At 36.5% G+C, this 20,786-nt stretch overlaps 3 protein-coding genes across 5 annotated transcripts in view; all 3 read right to left on the bottom strand.

Annotated features, from left to right (window-relative positions):
• Positions 1-19,056, bottom strand: part of LOC142548838 (DEAD-box ATP-dependent RNA helicase 40-like) — a 27,717-nt gene extending 8,661 nt beyond the window's left edge. The window contains exon 1 of the mRNA XM_075657409.1: positions 19,000-19,056. The gene's annotated coding sequence lies outside the window, so the exon portion shown is untranslated. The remainder of the gene's footprint in view (positions 1-18,999) is intronic.
• LOC142548837 (uncharacterized) lies at positions 13,218-15,311 on the bottom strand. The gene is made up of 3 exons (XM_075657406.1): positions 15,149-15,311; positions 14,450-14,505; positions 13,218-14,264 (listed from the first exon to the last, which is right to left on the bottom strand). The coding sequence occupies exons 2-3, from the start codon at positions 14,455-14,457 to the stop codon at positions 13,442-13,444; spliced, it is 831 nt and encodes a 276-aa protein (XP_075513521.1). The 5' UTR covers positions 14,458-14,505; positions 15,149-15,311; the 3' UTR covers positions 13,218-13,441.
• On the bottom strand, positions 17,512-20,786 carry LOC142548839 (uncharacterized). Of its 3 annotated transcripts, none has more exons than XM_075657410.1 (2): positions 20,494-20,786; positions 17,512-18,590 (listed from the first exon to the last, which is right to left on the bottom strand). In XM_075657410.1, exon 2 carries the CDS (start codon positions 18,523-18,525, stop codon positions 17,749-17,751), a length of 777 nt encoding a protein of 258 aa, XP_075513525.1. In that variant the 5' UTR covers positions 18,526-18,590; positions 20,494-20,786; the 3' UTR covers positions 17,512-17,748. The 3 variants fall into 3 exon arrangements, with proteins under 3 accessions (XP_075513525.1, XP_075513526.1, XP_075513527.1); XM_075657411.1 differs by lacking the exon at positions 20,494-20,786 and adding an exon at positions 19,324-19,512; XM_075657412.1 differs by lacking the exon at positions 20,494-20,786 and adding an exon at positions 18,988-19,116.

Raw genomic sequence — 20,786 nt, 5'->3', positions numbered from 1 at the left:
ATGCGATCCTGGTGAAATGAATGAGCAGGATCGGGTGCTCCACCGGATCTGCTATCAAGATAATGAAGGAAACTGAGCAAGAGCTATATCTGTGATGAAGATATATCTCTGCAATATGGCTTCCGCTGTAACCTGCAAATAAGAAAAGAACTCGTGAATGGGCGCCGGAGGGGGTGTCCGGCGTGGCCACTCCGATGCTTAAGTCAGCAGGTGAAGATGATAACCAGTGTAGCTTAGATAAAAGTAAAGGCTACTGGTGTAAATATGTGCATTAACATGTATTGGTGAATGAATTATTCTCCAGCACTAGAGAAGAAGTGGAAGCCCCAGTCCCTCAAATGAACTACATATCTGCTATTTATAGGAGAAAAGGTAGTAGGTACCTTGTTTTAAGTGCCTACTTGCTACTTCCTGTCACGCCACCCTACTTTTCCTTCAATTCACATCAATAGGATTCTGTCAGGTGTGCTTCTCGAGACAAGATCTTACCTTCTAAACCACTAGAATGCGGCACTGTTATCGAGGTGCCCGGGTAGAATGCCTCATGGGAGATTTATACAAGAGACCGGGACTATGACTGCCCGGAGAGTAGAGCATGGGCTTGCACCTGCCCCGCTCCAGAAGAATCCATCTGCAGGCTCACTCGGATTTGGGAATCCATTTGATATTCCGGGTCATCCATGACCCGGGCTCTTACGGGGGTATCATCACACATCCCTTAAATAGTCGGGCTAGAGTCATACTCGTTGTCCCGATCAGTCATGCCTGGATTCCCAAAGAGATCATCAATCTTGTTCTATAAAAGCATCGGGGGCTTCATGTCTCCCAGAAATGGGATGAAATGTCGGAGTCTCATGTCTTATGGACTTGAGATAAGATGCCGGAGCCTCATATCTCCCGGACTTAAGAGAATGTTCCAAGGCCTCATACCTCCCGGACTTTGAATAATGTGCCAGGACCTCCTATCTCCCGGACTTAGGAATGGTCGAGGTGCGGAGCCCCGAGCCAGGTTTGAGAACCCTGGGCTTATAAATAACCAAGGTGCGGAGCCTTGGGCCGGGGAGCATGTCCCGGGACTTGGGAGTGGTCGAGGTGCGGAGCCCCGAGCCAGGTTGAGAACCCTGGGCTTATAAATAACCAAGGTGAAGAGCCTTGGGCCGGGGAGCATGTCCCGGGACTTGGGAGTGGTCGAGGTGCGTAGCCCCGAGCCAGGTTTGAGAACCCTGGGCTTATAAATAACCAAGGTGCGGAGCCTTGGGCTGGGGAGCATGTCCCGGGACTTGGGAGTGGTCGAGGTGCGGAGCCCCGAGCCAGGTTGAAAACCCTGGGCTTATAAATAACCAAGGTGCAGAGCCTTGGGCCGGGGAGCATGTCCCGGGACTTGGGAGTGGTCGAGGTGCGGAGCCCCGAGCCAGGTTTGAGAACCTTGGGCTTATAAATAACCAAGGTGAAGAGCCTTGGGCCGGGGAGCATGTCCCGGGACTTGGGAGTGGTCGAGGTGCGGAGCCCCGAGCCAGGTTTGAGAACCCTGGGCTTATAAATAACCAAGGTGCGGAGCCTTGGGCCGGGGAGCATGTCCCGGGACTTGGGAGTGGTCGAGGTGCGGAGCCCCGAGCCAGGTTTGAGAACCCTGGGCTTATAAATAACCAAGGTACGGAGCCTTGGGCCGGGGAGCATGTCCCGGGACTTGGGAGTGGTCGAGGTGCGGAGCCCCGAGCCAGGTTTGAGAACCCTGGGCTTATAAATAACCAAGGTGCGGAGCCTTGGGCCGGGGAGCATGTCCCGGGACTTGGGAGTGGTCGAGGTGCAGAGCCCCGAGCCAGGTTTGAGAACCCTGGGCTTATAAATAACCAAGGTGCGGAGCCTTGGGCCGGGGAGCATGTCCCGGGACTTGGGAGTGGTCGAGGTGCGGAGCCCCGAGCCAGGTTTGAGAACCCTGGGCTTATAAATAATGTGTCGGGGCCTCGTATCTCCCGGGCTTTGCATAAGATGCCGGGGCCTCGTATCTCCCGGGCTTGAGATAATGTGTCGGGGCCTCATAACTCCCGGACCTACGATAATGTGACGGGGCCTCATACCTCACGGGCTTGAGATAATGTGCCGGGGCCTCATACCTCCCGGACTTTCAAGAATGTGCCGGGGCCTCATACCTCCTGGACTTAAGATAATGTGCCTGGGCCTCGTACCTCCCGGGCTTAAGAGATTTTGCTTTACCTGCTGTTTTAGTTTTATTAAAAATCAAATTACTAACCTGGAAATATTGAATCCGAATTCATTTCCAGTAGAGTGAAACTTCTCTGGTTGAGCTAAATTAGGTGACTAATATAGCTGTATGCTACTGAGTGCATAGTAAATGCTCTTCATGCCAATCCGGGATAGCTACTGAGCTTTGAGCCCATATGAAATCCACATATAAGATCTGAGTGCCGAGCTGGTCGGACTTGTATGTTTGCCAAGCAGAGTTGGGCTTATTTTTGAATGAAAACCATATCTACGTCTTGAGCTCAATTTCCCACAGATGGCGCCAATGATGCGATCCTGGTGAAATGAATGAGCAGGGTCGGGTGCTCCACCGGATCTGCTATCAAGATAATGAAGGAAATTGAGCAAGAACTATATATGTGATGAAGATATATCTCTGCAATATGGCTTCCGCTGTAACCTGCAAATAAGAAAAGAACTCGTGAATGGGCGCTGGAGGGGTGTCCGGCGTGGCCACTCCGATGCTTAATTCAGCAGGTGAAGATGATAATCAGTGTAACTTAGATAAAAGTAAAGGCTACTGGTGTAAATATGTGCATTAACATGTATTGATGAATGAATCATTCTCCAGCACTAGAGAAGAAGAGGAAGCCCCAGTCCCTCAAATGAATTACATACATGCTATTTATAGGAGAAAAGGTAGTAGGTAACTTGTTTTCAGTGCCTACTTGCTACTTCCTGTCACGCCACTCTACTTTTCCATCAAGTCACATTAATAGGATTCTGTCAGGTGCGCTTCTCGAGACAAGATCTTACCTTCTGAACCACTAGAATGCGGCACTGTTATCGAGGTGTCCGGGTAGAATGCCTCCCGGGAGATTTATACAAGAGCCCGGGCCTATGACTGCCCGGAGAGTAGAGCATGGTCTTCACCTGCCCCGCTCCAGAAGAATCCATCTGCAGACTCACTCGGATTTGGGAATCCATTTGATATTCCGGGTCATCAATGACCCGGGCTCTTACGGGGTATCATCACTCGTAGTTCAGCACAAACCAAAACCAGTCTATTTCATCATTAACTCAAAATAATCTTGTCTTACAGCGATAAATTCCAAAACGAAATAATATGTGTGGAAGCGTTGTACAGCTTGAACCACAACTTAGGAAGAACATAAGCGAGAAATCTTCATATCTCGAAACTTCATCACCAACCCCGAAGCATGTCTTATTCGTCATCGTCTACTTGATTTTCGTTCTTATCTGGGGAGAGATGTAAGGGGTGAGTGTTTTGGTAAACACTCAGCTAGTGGGGGCCGATCGATTACCACAAGTACATATAAAGATAATGTAAAATTTATATTGCAAACAAATTTTCAAAACGTAGTATATTATATCAGATCAAAATCAGAATCGAAATGTGAAATATAGATTAGACAAATCAGAACAGAACAAATCAGAACAAACGAAAACACTGTTATTCATCTTGTTTCCATGGTCAAATTGTCCCCCATATGTTAGTTCTCTAAGGGGTGAGGCCAGAACACATTTTTATATCCACTGATGGGGGCCATAACACAGTTTTATATCGACTGATGGGGGCCATATAGAATTTACAATCGTCGTTTCATATCCCACTGAATCATAACAGTGCACCACAGAATCAGATGTATCAAACAGCACTTATCGGAATTTTTGAATGAACTCAGCAGAATCAAAGAACATCGGAAATGGAAGGAACATATCGTACATCGATCGAGATTTTATGAAATATATAATAGCATTTTTCGAAAATGATTTGACACACATACAAGCATGTCATGAAATACTTATACAAAGTTTAAATCACAAAGAAATACATAGCAAAAGGCCACTTACCTTTGGTTCAAATGTACGATTTGAACTTAACCGATACTTGGGTAAAACTTGGGTCGAACACGGGCAACACCTCGGTCACAATTTGGGCCGTACTTTGACATCAATACAATAGCCGAATGCAGCCTCTTCTATTTGCTTGAAGTGGTTGAGACTTATGAGTGATCTGGGAGGATTTTTTGTGCGATTTTATATTAAACTAAAGCTTCTATTTATAGGTCTCCAAGGTAGGGTGAATGATCACCCTATTCAATGTTATTTATTTCATCTTATGTAACGTACCGTACTTTTACTACTTCAAAATTTGCGGAAAAATTAAAAATTTTCTTAAACATAAAATTTCATACGGTCGTCACTTGTCATTTAACTTAATAATATTAAAATCAACATTCCCAACTAATATTTTCCAACAAAGTACTTATTTCAAATCATCTCACATCCAACATAAAAACATAATATTTTAAAGTTTTCAATAAACATAAACATAGTGGTCCTCGGGTTTAGCCTTTCGCTCAGTCCAAGCCTGCCCCTTGGTCGCCACCTCCTGTCTCCTCCTCAACGTACTCACCTGCATCGTTCAAGTCTAGTGAGTATAAAGACTCAACACGTATAAACTGGGAATAACGAGTATTACATAATAAAACCACATACAACTTCAAAATATAACATATATACTTGAAACTTAAACTTTCATAATAACTTTGAACTCTCATAAACTTCTTTGAACTTAAACATACATACTTTGAAACTTGAATTTGCATAATAACTTGAACTTTCATAAACTTGAGCTTTGCATAAACTTTGAACATACATGCATACATAATATGACGTGCCATCACATAAACTTTTCTTTAAATATGCTTTCATACTTCAACATACTTAACTTCATCATTTTGCGTAGAGGATGTTTCAAAGCAAGTGACCCATAACATAATAAATATCTGATCAGACAAACCACAGTACTGGGCTGACAGGGACGTATCCACTGCCACGTACATGAGATCCCTGTTCATAATTTAACAGGCCAGTTGATCCACGTTCATAATTTAACGCTTCACAACCACGATCTAACCCGTTCATAATTTAACGGGCGGATTGGTCCCCGTTCATAATTTAACGCTTTCCAATCCTAACTTCAAACCCGTTCATAATTTAACGGGGTGGAGAGGTCCTCGGCCACGTTCACCGACTTCCAAACCCATTTACTTTTGGTCACAAGACATTTAGCATACCTCAAAAACTTCAAATATTTTCTTTGCACGTCATACATACTTACTTAGCGCTGAGGGATTCGTTGGATGTCAATCGTGTCGTTGCTGCAACATACTAACATGAATTCATAAGCTTAACGTGTACAACTTAAACGTAAAAGTCATGCTTAATCTCAAGCTAAATAATTTCTTAGAACATTCTATAATTTCTCACCACTTGACCTTGTAAAACATTAATGTTAAATCATACCATAACACCTCAAACCAAACCTTAAGTGATAAAATATTTATCCCAAAAACTGAAGCTACACGGACCCCGTACCCAGGTCAGGCCCCGGGTCTGTGTAGGTACTGCCTCATATGTGTCATGTAAAAGAAGGAGCACGGACCCCGTCCCTAGGTCCGTGCACGGGTCCGTGTCTGTGCGTTTAAATATGTGTCGAAGAAATGAGAAGGCACGAACCCCGTGCTAACCTCCGTCGTCCGTGTCCGTCTGCCCAACGAATTATTTGATGAAAATTTTATGACATGTCTATTCTCCCAATTAACACATAATGCATCAAGATTCCACACTATGAGACCATTCTAGGACACCATAACAATGAACTAAACTTTTATAATCACCCTACAATTTATACGACCCAAAAATACTGTCATTTATATTAAAGTTTATTTCTTACGACTTCTTAATAATTCAAGCTTTTAACGACATGAATCGAAACCTCAAAAATACTCTAAACATCATTACTAACTTTCTTATATGCAGCAACGATCACCCATCGATCCCCAACAAAGCCTGCAACATAAAAACTTCAAGAACACATTAAAATTCATAACTTTCTTGAAACACGATTTGAGCAGTCATACGAAAAACATCATAACTCACTCGTTTTTAATCCAAATAACTCGAAATTTATATCAAATCGAACGTATCGAAAAGATCTATGTTTTTGTAGTTGAAAGTTTTCTCAAAATATGTACCGAAAAATTGCAGTTTTCGAAAGAACATCAAAACAGGAATTTTCGGATCTAATTTGAGCAGTCATACTAAAAACACAATAACTCACTCGTTTTTAATCCAAATAACTCGAATTTTATATCAAATCGAACGTATCAAAAAGATCTACGTTTTTGTAGTTGAAAGTTTTCTCAAAATATGTACCGAAAAATTGCAGTTTTCGAAAGAACATCAAAACAGGAATTTTCGGATCTAATTTGAGCAGTCATACTAAAAACACAATAACTCACTCGTTTTTAATCCAAATAACTTGAATTTTATATCAAATCGAACGTATCAAAAAGATCTACGTTTTTGTAGTTGAAAGTTTTCGCAAAATATGTACAGAAAAATCTCAGTTTTCGAAAGACCATCATAACACGAAATTTCAACTCCAAAAATACTTCCAAATACATTCGGTAGATTTTTCTGCTCAAACTTCTACATCATACATACATTTTTATGCTTAAAAACAACTTAATACATAATATGACATGATCGATGCAGCAAGAACAGATTATACGTGTCTTTTGATATTTAAAAATACCGAAACGACGATACCGAAGCGGAGATGATACGGGAGACGATCCGGGACGAACTTAGCTCAATTTCTTCAAAGAAAACTTACTAAATATATGCTGGAAATTTTTAGAGGAGATGTTCTCGTTGAATGAAAAAAAAAGAAGGAAGAAAATGAAATAAATAAATTGAGATAGGAGTGTTTTAAAAACACAACCTTCTCTTTAGTCAAAAAGTTTAATAACATGTTTTGTTTTGTGTTTTGTGTTGTGTGTGTGTACGTGTATATGTGTGTGTAAATGTGTGAGTGTGTGTGTGAGTCAAAGTGTGTGTGCTTGTGTGTTGATATATATATGTGTATATATATATATACCTACATATATATAAACAATTGTAACATATGTATTTAATATACTAAAAAATCTATTTAAAAACATTTAACATACTAATTTAAAATAAATCTCATATTAACCCCATTATAAATTTTAAATTTAAATAAGATGCACAAATACTACAACTTTAAAATTTTAAAATCAATTAATCATTTAAATAATTAAGCTCTTAAATTACTAAAATTAATTAAATTATTTAAAATACTCCATCCTTATCTTAAATAAAATACTGCATTAAAATTTACTAAAAAAAATCGTCCCTATCTCCTTTCCTCGATCTCGCCTCGAATAATCGCCTGAAACATAAAACTCTAGAAAACATTTTAACATACATTAAATAAACATAAATAAGTAAAATAATAAATTTCATAAATTAAATATATGCATGGATTTTACGTATACTATTTTGGGCTTTACATCTTAAATGTCATTATTCATTGTCTAATACATCATTTTAATGACACTTATTCATGACCATTAACCTCATATTTAAAACATCTATTCATGGTCATTAACCTCCTCTTAATGACACCTACTCGTGACCATTAACCTCATATTTAAAACACATATTCAAAGTCATTAACCTCCTCTTAATTATCATTATTTTGCTCTTAATATAGGTAGTTTAATGGTTAATTTATTGTGGTTTACATTAGTCATTAAAATGATGATGAATTGTCAATAATGAGGGGGAAAATGATTATCGAATTTCTAAGATTATGACTGTATGGAACTCGAAAACGTTGTGCCAAAATGAGCTGAAATTTCCTATGACATATAAAGGTCTTCCATTTGCAAGATTTCGGGTCTTTACATCTTGACTTTAGTATAACCTTTTATGGATGTCCGATTTGATTTCATGGTATCCATCTTGAAATCTTTAATTACATGGAAATAGTAGCTAGACATTGAACAACTCGATGATTTTATTATCACTAAAACAAATATATTTTCAATCTAAAATTTTTTTTGTGAGGTTGATTTTTTATTTCCTAAAAAATTAATAGAAGTCTAGTTCAAACATCAGAAGTAATAGTAAAGTTTATATTGTAAATGGCTTGTAAGATATGCATGTAAACTATTTATTTTTTGGCTAATTTTAAATAATTTCAAGGGATTTTCTTTTGTGTTGATTTATTTTTATTGTGTTTTGAACTTTGAGCAAATGGGGGATTTAACAAATTTGGAGAGAAAATCGAGTGTTTGAAGGAAGGATTACGTCTCCAATGACCAATTGATATGATGGCTAGAGCTTCTGAGCAAGTGAGAAATGTTCATGGTTCATTTTTTTTATAGATTTTTGTTGATGAGAGATTAAACAAAGCACGATTTGAAGACCACCACTTCCTAGGAAATTAGCACTCAATGTTAGTATGGATATTGTTATAATTCTCATACTTTATTTGTCGTGACATGGTCAAAATGCCTAAGTTTTTTTGCAATAGAAAAATGCATAACTTGAAATTTTTCATCTCATCTAGCTGAGAAGTTAGTTGTGAAGGAATTCTTGGTGTGGTTCAAGCATCATTGTGAGAGCCGGCCCAACCCATGTTCCAATGCCCAACCCAACTTGACTAAGTTTAATAATAATAATAATAATAATAACAATTTAATCTCCCTCATCCATATCTGTTTGTTCCCGAAAGTTGCATCTCTTTTTTCAACCAATTGTGCCGCCTTTGACTGCCCATAACTCCACTCTCGGTCACCTATTTTCGAAAATAAGCATAGATTTGGAAACCTCTCGCCAAGAGCTAGCTAACTATACCAAATTTTTGCAGAAAGCTCGCGACTTTCGGAAACCCATCGGAGAACCACCGTCTATTTTCGTCGAAAAATTTGAAAGAAACCTTAATTTAGGTTGTTTGAAACTTGAATTCGAAGCTTAGAATCAAATTCTAAACTTTCAGAAGTATATCTTAGAATTTAGGGTTTCAAATTTTGGGTATTTTGATTCAATTGAATTCCAACAATTAATATATGTTATATTATTGTAGGTGTTATATCGGAGCTACTTGGAGGTATTAATAAAATTTTAGAATTTATTTGGCATAATTTCGAAAATTCAGAATTTTATACTTGGGTTTTCGAATTTTAGTGTTCAATAATTAGATGTTTAGATGCTATAGAATTGTCGTATATTAATTTTAGAAATATTAAAGACTAAATTGAGGATTTTTGGAATTTTAGACTAATTTTTCAAATATTGAAAAAATAAATGGAACTTGATATGAAATGTATTATTTGCCACAGTATCAGATTCTTCGAGAAATCCTTATGATATTTCAGTGATAAATTGGGTATTCAGTTGAGGTACGCATGAACTGTTTCATTATGACATCTATAATGCTGTGGAATGACGTTAAATATTTTGGTAGTGAATTGTGGCCTGCCTTATGTGCTTCTGTGAATAACGTGATTGCATTCACGCATTTATTTGAGTTGATACTATTAGTGCATAGCATTTCGAGCCTTGACTCCGTTGATTGCTATCATTATTGATCTATTGAGCTGTTGAGTCATCTATGGAGCGAGTGATAGGATTAGATCACTCCTGACATCTCATCGATAGAGCGAGTGATAGGATTAGCACATTCCTGATGACTGCACGAAGACTGACCGGGTCGCTACCTGGACCCTCGATGCTACGTGCATGGATGAGCGGTGGCTTGATGTTTCATTGTTGCATTCCTGGCACGAATGGGCACTGTTCCTATTGCTGATGCGTTGCATTTGGACTCTGAAGCACAAAATATCAGAGGACTCGAGGATATTGTTAGGGGTAAACGTGGTCGTCGGCAGCCCAGATCGCTAGAAATGTGGAAGAAGAGGTGAACCAAGAAGTCGAACAGTTGACTCAGAAAATTGGAGGGATGCAGTTAATAATCTCTCGATTCCAAGAATTACGTCTTCCCAAATTTTTTGGCGATGAAAGTGGCGAAAAAGCAGCAGAATGGTTGAAAAGTATAAACCATCTATTCAATTTGCTCGAATATTCACAAAGTGTCAGACTGAAGCTGGCCGTCTATCAGTTAAAAGACCGAGCACAACTCTGGTGGGAAGTTGCAGGGGAAGCACTTAAAGAATCTGGCGAAATCATTACTTGGGAAGTATTCCGTGCTCGGTTTACAAAGGAATATGCACCACCTTTGTATTATTATGCCAAGGAAGAAGAGTTTAACCAGTTGGTGCAAGGCAATAAAACAATTGTTGAATATGTTTATCAGTTTTCTGCTCTTTTGCCATATGTGCCACATGTTGCAAAAAATGATCGGTCCAAACTTTCACGTTTCCTGCATAGACTACAAAGGACTACTTTTACTTTGGTGATGACTGGATCGCCTAATACCTATGTTCAAGCAGTAGAGATGGCGAAGAAGATAGAGACTAGTCTGCTCATGGGAGAACCACAGCCAGTTCCAGTTCCAGTTTCTATTTCTCAGCGATCTGGAAGTAATATGCTGATGCCAGCTGGTTTACATCCTTACCAGCCTCTACAGTCATCCCCGCAACTGAAACAGCAAAGATTCAAGGCAAGAGGCAAACAATTTAAGAAGAAATCTCAATCTAGCTCCTCCAGTAGGCAGTACTAGAGAGGGCGGTGCTGTTGGGTCTTCGAATGTATGCTGTGACCGATGTGGTGGAAGACATTTAAGTGCACAGTGTATAGGAGTTTATCCCTGAGTTACCTCAGAGAAAGCTTGATGGAATAAAAAGGTTGGGATTTGGCTTGTTAAATAAGGCCGCAATGCTCTTTTCACATGCCTTTTGGGGAACTGACCTCGATACATTTGGACATCTCTCTCATGATCCTAGCCATCGGGGCGAATTCTTTCTTTTTTACAGCTATGCAACTGTAGATGGTGGTCCAATCTTGATCGCCTTAGTAGCAGGTGAAGCTGCACATAAGTTTGAGACCATGGAGCCTACTGATGCTGTGACAAGGGTGCTTCTGATTCTTAAAGGTTATTATGTGATGGTTTTCTTTACTCCTAGTTATAAATAATTAAATGTGATTTGATCCTTAGGAAACATTAGTATACATAGATTACTTGCATGACTAAAGCCCTTTCTTTTCTGTGTTCCTATTGTTATATTGACTCCATTTTACATGAGAAATTTAGAAGTATGTGTTGCACATGCTTTATCTCTGGTTTGATTTATTTATGAAATAAATAGCAGAAACCTAAAATTTTGTATGTGACTATATGATTGTATTCGTCTTGTATTGTACCCTTAGCAAAACAAGTCATGAGTGAAATTTATGTGCATATAGTTACATCATGAAAATGGTGATTTGCAGTTATTTGCACAGATTTAATTGTCAATAAGCTTTCCTCATCTGATTTGTAGAGATATCATACTTTTGTGTGATGTGTTTTAGTTTCATTGTTCTTCTATTCAACACTTGCAATTAAAAAAATACAATCAGACGAGTTTGAAAAGAATATATTAATTACTCAGTGAAATCCCATTTTCTAATCTAAGATATGTTGAGCATGTAAATTATATACTTAATACATGATGCTTATCTGTAGTATTGACTGATAGAAGTGGGTGAATTCACAATGTTAGTAGCTTTGAGTCTCAAGATTACATTGGCAATATTTCAGATAGCATGGATGGCATATCTATTCAAGAAAATATTTTTGAAGACATCATGAATGAACTTTTGCCTCCAACTGGCGCAAGCTCTGGGACTTGGCAAGTTACTGGGAAATTTTAGAAATGGAAATCGAGAATATAAAGGCCATATTTCAAGGTAACTTTTATATCACCAGTCATCTTTAATTGTATTATTTCTCTAATAAACCTCATGATTTTGAGATCTTCGCGGATGAAACCTCCCGGCTGTGAGAAACTTTACCTATACCTTTTCATGCATAAAAGATGTAGACTTCTCTTTGTTTTTTCAAAACAATTTTGTGTGTTCCAAATCCCTTGCTGCATACTTAACACCATTCTACGCACATACCGACTTCTCGTAGATTCTAAAAGCGATTATTTTCTCTAGGGTCATGGAAGGACTTGTCTCGGAAATACAGCTCTGTTGAAAAGACTGTATGTTTTTCATGCATTATCAGATATGTTCGGATTGCGGTCTCCCCCATCTTCCAGCACCTTTTATACCAACACTCTTTTGCAATGCTATATCCCTTTCCTTTTCATTCTTTTTTTATGTGAGCATCGAGTTTGTAGTTTTTGGTGGCTTGAAATATAGATATTCAAGCATTGTTTAGACCAACCGTTGTAATCCTCCTACTTCTATCAATGGTATTCAATAAATATGCTAATTCTCTAGTCTCAAATTCTCAGCGTCAAATTTTACAGAGATGAATTGATTTACTCTATACCGAATTTCTGTGGTGCAAGGGAATATATTAGTGTCTATTTCCATTTTGCATCAACAGAATCAAATGCTTTAGTCATTTTTCTGCAATAAAATGGACATGGATAGCATCAAACACAGAAAAGATAGTCTTTTTGGAACTTGCGATCCCTTTAAACTAATTATATTTTTAAAATTTAAAATAAAATAAAATGATTGATAAAAGCAATCCATTCAGCATCTTCAGAACTGAACAAAATTTACAAAATGTATAATGTTTTAGAGTGGACTTTAAACCTGTATAACAATTTTCAAGATTTCATCTCTTGCTGAATGTAGTAATGAACCTATAAAGGCAAAAGTTTTAAAATTGAATAGTTGAGGAGGATCGATGAAAAAAATCGGGAGCAACCGTGCATAAATCTCATCCGATTTAAGGATAGAATGATGTTGAAAATCATGGTCTATATTTCGAACTCCATAGAATCTTGTCTGTGCCATCAAATAGACAAAAGAGTGGAACACGGGTAACACAACAAGACCATTGGACTGATCCAATGTTGCGGAGGAGAGTCACATCCGCCAGCGCACCGATGATATTAGAACAGCTATATGTACACATTCCATCCACATAATTTTGGATTCATTAAGATTGGGGCAAAATAGGTACTCCAAAGAATGCACACGCAATGCACATAAACTTAACTTTTTTTTATTCATTTACCGGTTGATGCCGAAGAACAAACAATAAATCTTAAAAAACATGTGCTTTCACCAAACTTTGCACAGCTATGATACATCATGACTCAAAGCAAACTCAATGTCCATTCATCCTATCTTTCTTATCATACAGGTTCAGACATCAGCAAGCCCAACAAATCCATCAACTGAAAATGTTCTTCTTTGAACTCTTTGGTCCCTAATTCTTCTCTCTAGGACGCTCCTCATTGCCTGCGACCCCTCCAAGCCATTCTTCTAATTTAATTTCTCTATCAGCCTTTAACTCATCATAGTTCTCGTGTAATGAGAGTAAAGCTTGATGGGACACGCTTGTACTAAGTCGTGATTCTTCTTGAAGCTGTTTACCATCTTGACTAGACAATAAATCTTCACCCTCAGCCTCTGGCAGAGTTAAGTGACTTTCTTTTGCATTTGGGGATGTCGGGCTAGGATTTAGCCGAAGATTATCATCCTCAGATTTTCTCGATTCCTTAGACTCAACTTGAGGCCACTTTAAGTTAGTGACCTTCTGTTTTGCAGACTTAAAAACACCAGACAAATAGCCTCCATTCTTTTCACTATCCCGATGAGGAAACATGATGTCACTTCCAAAGGTGGCTGGTGACCAAGAGCTAGTTCTTCCAATATAACCCGATCCGGAGCTAGAAAGTAATCCTTTTCTTGGTTGTTTATTTGACATGATGGAAAGAGATTTTTTAATTTCCCCAATCATTTCTTCCACAATTGGGAAACCACATTCTTTCATTGATCTCATCATGGCTATAGAATCGTCTGAATCTTCTGTATGCAATACCGTCTCATGAGATTTTTCAACAACATTATTCTTGAGATTGACAAGGTTGGGCGTTGCATTTTGGATATGCTTCTGAACATAGAAAAGCCCAACTGATGGTTCATTTGCCACGTATTTTATCATGTCTGCCAAGTCTTCGGTTACTTCCAAAAAACCATCGACAGTGGAAAATTCTTGCATATTTGTGGAAGATATTGGATACTCATCGCTGGATTAAAAAGAAGGTAAAACATTGTGCTTAAATCTCAAAGCAATGTAAGAATATCACATAAAAAGCCACAACTCATAAGAAACCAGGATTGGTGGATCGTGAAATCCATGTAAATGTCTATCCAAACAAAACAATATCACACTTTACTTTAAGAAACAGCAAAGATTTGGAATCAATCTTACTTGAACATAGATCATACATCCGACGGACGAGCTCACTGCAATCGAATTTGAAAAACCTGCAAAACCCAATTCAGAGAGAAGTAAATAGTAGTTACTAAATAACTAAATTCACCAAACTAAATTTGTTAATGGCTTCCCCTGTAACTGGAGATTTAAAACATGAAACTTGGAATATCTTTGTTATTTGTTTTTCACAAAGAAAAAAAGAGACTCAAGCGGAAAGCAGCAAAAATTTTCGATCCAAGAAATTCATCCATTATCAGGTTGTCAAAGGCATCCCACCGGAAACTTACAAACTAGATTGAGACTTCTACTCAACGAAACACAATAATACCAAAAAAAAAAACTACAAAAATCCTATTTTTTTCGCCAAAAATTCACGCAAAAAAATGGAAAAAAAAAAAGAATGATTATGCCACTAATTCATCCGGTAAAAACAATAAAGAAAAAATCCAACATTTTTCCATAGAATGATTGCACAATTAAGAAAAGAAACAATCTCGATTATTTCTCAAGTGCCTCCACCTATCGAACCAAGAATATACATCAAAATTCACTGCGAACCCATTAATAAAAACACGATCTTGGACTCATTCTCGCAATCAGTATCGAGTCAAGATTCACAATAAAGGCTTGAATTATAATATACCCAATAATAGTTCTAAAACCCAAATAACGCAAAAGGCCTAAAAAACTTACAAAATCAAAACATCCAAACCAACTGATAAATGATCCTTTTTTAGCTGATTTAGGCTTGATGTCGTGGTCTTGAAAAAAATTATACGCAGCAGTGTATCGTAGGTGGAAGAAGGGATTTCGTTTTGTCCCTATTTGCTCACTGAGTCAGCTCTTCTGTGGGCTTCTTAAAAGGATTATAAATTAAATATTAGCTGCAATTTTCAGTTACAAATTTATATTTATTAAAAAATTTAAATGGTACAAGTAAGGATTGACAATTGACTTGTGATTTATTTTTAAAGAAAATTGATATGATACAATCTCATAATCAATTTTTTAATCTAGATTTTCGATTTAATCTAATTCATAAAAAACTGATATTTGAGATAATCCGACTCATGAAAAATATTATTTTTATATCAAAAATATTAGTTTTCATTGTAAATATAACTGTGTCAAAAGAGACATGCTCTATTTTTATTTCGTTATTGCAAATGGATTTAGTCTATGGCGACATTTTAAATCGATTTTCATGTTTAAAAACATAACTTTAAGAGTAGGTCTCTAGTGAGATGCGGATTTATTCCGTAATAATTTGGCTAAAAAATTGTTAGGTTTTTCAAATTTTAAAAGACTTCTTCATTTTTATATATTTACTTTGAAATTAAATCAAATATTATTGTGATATAGTAATCGCGATTGATTCGAGATAACACATGATTTAATAAAATCTGCTTATATTTTTAGAAAATGTACGAGAAATTTATACTCATTAGATAGATAATCGCATGACAAATAAAAGTAACAAAGCTTACGACATAAAATAAAAGAATAAACAAATAAAAATAAAAGAATGAAACATTTTATCAAATAACAAACATAAATATTTTTAGTAAGTCTCTTGTGAGACGATCTCACGAATCTTTATCTGTGTCAATATTTACAATAATAAGTAATATTTTTGACATAAAAAATAATATTTTTCATGTATGATCTGTCACATAAAATTGATTTATTATACTATCTCACAAATTTTTTTTTGAAATATTTTATAAAAAATTAACTACAGAATAACATGATATATCCTATTGGTAAATTATTAAATTGATGTATAAAAGTTATTAGATCTCATATATAAACTTCTCTTAGTTTCAAGAATATGTCTCTTATGAGATAGTCTCACGAATCTTTATCTGTAGGACGGGTCAACCTTACCAATATTCACAAGAAAAATTAATACTCTTAGGAAAAAAAATAATACTTTTTCATAGATGAACCAAATAAGATATATGTCTCACAAAATACGATCCGTGAGACCGTCTCACACAAGTTGCTTAATTTCAAAATATATATATTTTATTAAAAAAATATACATATATCGATATCTGCACATGTTACATGCAAATATCATCTATTAAATGCACAATTCTTATTTGAGTAGATCTCTTGTGAGACAGTCTCACGAATTTTTATCCGTGATACGGGTCAATCCTACTGATATTCACAATAAAAAATAATACTCTTACCATAAAAAATAATATTTTTTCATGGATGACCCAAATAAGATATCCGTCTCACAAAATACGACTCGTGAGACCGTCTCACACAAGTTTTTGTCTTCTTATTTTTGAATATTATTACTTTGATGTAATATTATCGTAATAATATAAATGAGTTGATCTCATGTGAGACGCTCTCACGAGAGACGATATCACGAATCTTTATCTGTGAGACGGGTCAACACTATCAATATTCACAATAAAAAGTAATACTCTTAGCATAAAAAGTAATATTTTTTCACGGATGACCCAAATAAGAGATCCGTATCACAAAATACAACCCACGAAACCATCTCACACAAGTTTTTATCATATAAATATTATACAAATACACACATATATATACATATAAATATACATACATATATATATTTCTCTCTTTTTGTCCCCATGGCTATAAGCATTCTATAAGATGAGTTTATGTTATATTGAGATTAAAATTCAACGTGTTTGTATAAGATGATCAAAATATTGATAAATCCCATATTTTTTGTTTTAAAATGAGCTGATCGACTTATACAAAACAAAAACTGATAGTAAATATCTCGATATAACATAGAGCCACTCTATTGTATATTAGAGTGAAACATCTCAATTTGGTAAAACTCAAAATCAAGAAATGTGATTTACCGGACTCAAAATTAAGGTCATCATCAAATCTCATATGCATGAAGAAAGACAAAATCAAAGTCATAAATTAAGCCACAATTTTCATCGTAATCAAGATTTGTGAATCTCATTCGTTTAAAATTCCAATTATCATGAAATGAATAACCCATAACCAAACCAGCACCGCTATATTAATAAAACAAAAGCGAATTCAGATGCGAAATGGAGGAATGTTGGTAAAAAAAAACATGATAAGTTCTGTTTAAAGTTTTATATATATATATACATACACACAGAAACTTATAATTCTCGAAAAAAAAAAGATGCATAAACAAGTTAACGAGACTGCTCACTCCAGGAAGCAAAGACAGAGAACAAAGCTTCCAGAAATCACTCCAAACAAACTAATACTCACGAAAAAAATTAAAAAATTTCCCATTCATACCCAAATATTCAATCCTCATCATCACTTTCATCACTAAAATACCGTTTCTTCTTCTCCTTTTTCTCCCTTGTCACCCCTCCCTTCTCAACACCCATCAATAATCTCTCCTCGGCCCCTCCACCATCCACGGCCGACGCCCAATTCTCCATTTCAAATTCCCCACCATCCTCATCTTCTTCCTCCTCTTCTGCCACTGTCTCCCTGAACATATGCTCACAACTTTTGCCTCTACTTTCTTCTCCGCCACCCCTTCGCCCTTTCTTCGTGGGAGGACGTTCCCTCGGCCCCAAGAAATTTTTCGGACACTCATATGACAAATGCCCCTCTTCTCCACACTCATAACACCTGCTCTTATCCTTGTACACTTTTTTTCTAATAAACTCCGCAGCACGTCCATTATCTGCAGCAATGGAGGCCTGCAAAGTTCTTCCATTTAGTATTTTTTTATCCATGCACCTTGCTGCTTTTAAGGCATCATCACGAGTCACAAATAGGATAAATGCCACACCTCGGCTCTGGCGTGTGTCACGGTCCTTTAGGACCGTGACTTTGGCCACTTTACCGAAGGTGGAGAAGATTGTGAAAAGATCAGAATTTGTGAGGTTGTAGTCGATGTTGCTGACATAGACTGTGGATTTGGATGGGGCAAGCCCACCGCTGCCGGAGGTGCCACGTGAGGGTTTGGTCGCAGTGGAGGATGGTTGTGGTGCAGTGCCGGTGGAGGAATATCGGTAATAGAAGGTTTCATCATCATCATTGTCACTGTGGTAACCCTTTGCAGACATTTTCCCCCGTGAGTCGCGACCTAAGACGGGTCACCACATACTGAGTCTTCTTGATGAGTACAAACCTAGCTCCAGCAGAAAAATCAATTACCTCTTTATTAAATATATAACATTGATTCAAAACACCCGTATCGAATTTGAGACTAAAGTAGTAGTCATGAAAAACCATGGAAATAAAATTAAAATATCATAAAAAAATATGCACCATATATCTACTGAATACTCAAATCTAGTTGGATTTCAAAATACACAATGTGAAATTCACCAAATTAAATCCGTTTAGACCCTCGAACATATTCACGGTGGATTAATGAAGCAGATAAACAGAAATTTCTGAATAAAAAATAAGCTTTCAATTATGATTCATCAGCTTTCTACAATATTAGGATAATTTTTCTGGCTAAAAAACATCGAAGAACACTAAATAAGTTCAAAAAATAAGAAGAGATGTACATAACAAACCTTAACAATTACCGAAAATCCGAGCTAAACAGGTCCCCCCCAACTTCAACTCTTAAACAAAACAATACAAAATGAGATGCAAATAATATTTCTAAAAATATAAATTGCACACAGCCACTCCTCATTTCCCCCACCACCACCACCACCACCACCACCACCAATTAGATCTTACTTACAAAACCCATAAGCACCCGAGATCATCAGAAACCCATATCACAAAATTAAAAACCCTAATTATTTCACTGCAACGAAAATTCATCCAAAAAACCGCAGAGCACTCAATCATATAAAGCAATATTACTGGTTAAACAAGGTGTGAGAAATTGGACCGCTTACATATATTTATTTTATTCAGGTGGGAGTTGATTCTTCTTCAGCTGATGGTGTATGGTGAATTTGAGGGAGTTCGATTTTGTGCATTTTTGAAAAACTAAGATTTATTAATCTAATAATTAATAATAGGCAAAATTTTAATTTCAGTTCCGCAAGTATCAGTTTGTGACGTGTTCAGTTCAGTCAGATATATTTCGTTAAATCAATTATAATTTCGTAATTATAATTTTTTTGATAAGTTTAGTCTTTTTTGTCAAAATAATGTAACTATGTGACTAATATCAACGTTAAAATTTATAATTACGTTGCTAAGTTCACGTCCACGTAATTACAAAAATTTAACAATAACATTGATCATTTAATTACATGATTTTGGAAATAGTGACTAAAGTTGATAATAAAAGAAACATATTTACGTGACTATGATTAATCTAATTAAACATCTAGACTACCAATATATACGATATTTAAATTGACATTTCATCTTAATAATATAAATATTTAAAAGAAGTACAAAATATGGGACCGCGACCCGCCAGCACTAAAATTTGCTTGTTTTTTTATAAAATTGATAGATTTTTGTCGACTTTTATAAAATATCACATAATTATATATAAAATCTCAAAAAATTCTAGATATTTCATGGAATCTCATGAAATTATTGAGAATTTCACATATTCGTAATTTATTATTGTGAGATCCTTTATTGCAAAATCAAGGCGAAATTCCAATCCTCCAAGCAGAAGCTGCAAAAGGTCTTTTAATTTTTGAGGAATAATTGACTGTCTGTAAGCAATGTTGAATTTTCAGAAATAATCGACTCTAAAGGCATCAATTCACCATTTAGTTCGGAAATGCCATTGCCAGATAAGGAGAAAAATCGAATCCTAAAACCGAAAAAGTATCCGTTAATACAAAAAAAAAAAAAACCCTCCATTCTTGGAAGTAACACCTTGTTTCATTTGTATTTTATTCATAGGATGAACAGAAAATAATATAACAACGAAAAGACCCAAAAAAAAAAAAAAGAACAATATTATAATCCTGAAAACAAAAAGGAACAGAAACAAAATGACAAGACGAGATGCTAAATATTTAACCAGATCGAGTTGGGCTTACACACAACAAATTTTTCCAATTTCGAAGCATCTAAGGCAGGGACAACCAATATACCTCTACAAAATTTGAAGCTAAATCACCGCTTAAACCGATTTTCACCGAGCATGCTGCGTCGAATGGAATCGATCGAGTTTCCTTCCCTACCAGCTGCTAAAACTCCAGTTTAAAATGTCGATTCCATCATTTCCGCAGAGCCTGCTGCGCTACTTCGCGATTATTCTCCAAACCGTGCATATTTGTGTGCGTGAGGTCTGAGGACCGGGAAAAGGAACGAAGACAAAGGCGCTGATATTAGATTTTGGGTATTTCATTTCCACCCTTTAATATTAACTAGCGATGATTTAATT

This window comes from Primulina tabacum, chromosome 6 (assembly GCF_025594145.1).
Source record: "Primulina tabacum isolate GXHZ01 chromosome 6, ASM2559414v2, whole genome shotgun sequence".
NCBI lineage: Eukaryota > Viridiplantae > Streptophyta > Magnoliopsida > Lamiales > Gesneriaceae > Primulina > Primulina tabacum.
Note: the sequence above shows the minus strand (reverse complement) of the source record. Positions and strands in the feature narration are given on the sequence as shown.

Coding starts and splice junctions, on each gene's coding strand:
- LOC142548839 (XM_075657410.1), bottom strand. CDS start 18,525: ATGTCTGCAAAGGGTTACCACAGTGACAATGATGATGATGAAACCTTC.